Source organism: Parasteatoda tepidariorum, chromosome 8, assembly GCF_043381705.1.
Source record: "Parasteatoda tepidariorum isolate YZ-2023 chromosome 8, CAS_Ptep_4.0, whole genome shotgun sequence".
Classification (NCBI taxonomy): domain Eukaryota; kingdom Metazoa; phylum Arthropoda; class Arachnida; order Araneae; family Theridiidae; genus Parasteatoda; species Parasteatoda tepidariorum.
Window position 1 is genome coordinate 9,643,181 of NC_092211.1, and position 2,245 is coordinate 9,645,425.

At 31.0% G+C, this 2,245-nt stretch overlaps 1 protein-coding gene across 1 annotated transcript in view; it reads left to right on the forward strand.

Moving 5' to 3' along the window:
• The window catches only part of LOC122270614 (reticulon-4-interacting protein 1 homolog, mitochondrial-like), an 18,620-nt gene continuing 16,375 nt past the window's right edge, over window positions 1-2,245 (forward strand). The window contains exon 1 of the mRNA XM_071184527.1: window positions 1-86. Within this exon, the coding sequence (XP_071040628.1) occupies window positions 53-86 (34 nt within the window). The 5' untranslated portion in view covers window positions 1-52. The remainder of the gene's footprint in view (window positions 87-2,245) is intronic.

The window sequence follows — 2,245 nt, forward strand, 5'->3', positions numbered from 1 at the left end:
TTATTTTTATCTTGAAGGGAGAGGCCACTTCTCTCATTTGACATTCAAAAAAATGATTCTCGTGCAAATTCAGTCCTACAATTCCTGTAAGTATCTAAATTTCGTAATATCTAACGGGATCGTGGCATTTTTAAAGAACTGAATGTCTTGCTACTTGAACAAAAATCGGTATCTTATTAGTAATTATAGAATTTAACAAATGATTCAACTCAAAGCCAAAATTTAATGTATTTCGCAATGAAAACAGATAATTTTTAAAAATTAATTAATAAATGAGGATTTATTTAACGTTTTCAGTAAGTTTTAAAAATTGAAATACTTTATCATTTTTAATAATTCAGTCAAACCCCGCTCCAGTAAACCTTTAAGGGACCGAAATTTCGTTTCACTATATCCGTACTGCAAATAATTTTTCCGAACTGCTCCCTTTTATTACGCATTATTTAAATAAATGACCCATTAAAAAATACAAAAATGATTAAATAGCAATATGTAGTAACAAGAAATATGTTAATTTTTTTTTATAACTCTTCGTCTAAAGTATAAAAAACTTAGAGATGAGAAACTGAGGTAGAAGAAGCAAACAAGAGAAAATGCTTATGATTACATTCCACTGAATAGATTATTTTAAAAATTCGGTATATGTATTTTATGAAAAAATTTCAAAAATAACAAAAAGAAAAAAGATGAAGACAGAAAAAAGTTCAAATATGTACTGAATTATATTGAATTCGGGCTTAATTTAAATTATTGTTAATGAGCTGGTTTTTCCCAGTGGAAATTTTGGCTGGTTTTTCAAGGAAATCTGCCCTCAAAAATTTAAAAAATACAGCCAGAAAACATTTTGAATCCCTTAATTTTAATCTCATTTGGAAAAAATTATAAACGGAAAAAAAAAAATTATAAAGATGGTTGTTTAGCATAAAATATTTCTGCGCACAAAATAAATTTTTATTTTATTTTATTTTTTAACAATGATAGTAAAATTTTTGAATTGTAAGGAGTTTTAATCTCCGCCATTTTTAACGACATCGTCGAAACTTGAATGGAAAATGTCGAATAAATCTCGAAAAATGAAAATAATAAAATGTGTCGTTTATGAAGTTATATTTCTCTACAGCCAACCGAAAAAAGGCTTATGGGATTAGGGTAGGGTTCCAACCTTTTATTTTCATTAAAAATAAGGATAAATGTTAACTTTTTTTTAAGCAACTAAATTTTTTTAGCTATATCTGATTTATCTCAATTCCATTCACTGAGTCGTGGTGGATCAGGGGAGAGAGCGTTCGCCTCCCAATGGGGTAGGTGACCGGGATCGATACCCAGCGATGCCTGATCCATACGATTCTGCACCCGGTTCACACCGACCACAGTGCTGACGTAAAATATCCTCAGTGGTAGACGGGTCATGGGTTAGAAACCCGTTGCCATCAGACTAACTGTGGGGGGTATTCCTCTCGTGTAATGCAAATACGGGTGAGTTCCATCAAAACGTCCCCCGCAAATGCAAATTTTTCCTACAACTTGATCCAGAAGTTCCCATCTCTGTTGGGTTCAAAATTACATGGCTTCGGAGGTGATCATTAGTAATCTAAGCCCAAATTTAAGTCGGCTGCGCAACGACGGTTATAAAATTTCACTGTTTAAGTGTTTCACTGTTAAAAATATTTTGTAAAATATTATTTACAGAGGAGAAAATTATCATTCTGAAAAAGAATGAAGAAGAAAAAAAAACTGGAAAAAATGGAGAAAAAAAGAGAAAAGATCTCAATGCAAACATGACGCACAAAATGGTGAACAAATATTTTACCTGAGAAGGCTTTTAATAAAGTTTAAATAATATAAAAGGATCTAAACACGTAAGAAAACGAAAGAAAGCTTTAAATAGTCAGGTACCGAGGAGGGGGCTTATGCCCCCACACATTTTATAAATGCAGGGTCACCAGCCCCTTCTAACATTAAAATTTTTAAATCAATATTTGCATAATTAAACTTACAATTTAAAAAATTGCAAATTTTTTGTGTCCGAGTTCTAAAGAAAATTCACAATTTCAATCGAGCTTTAACATTTCCTCGTTGTGTGAAAATTGCTACAGAATCATCCCTTACTCAATTAATCAAACATTGCTTGACTAATGAGCTATTGCATGGTAAGTAGGATGCAGATACATAAAAAAGCTTTAATTATTCTTTTTTTGTAATTTAAACGTTTAGAATATACATCAGAATCTATATACATATGTAT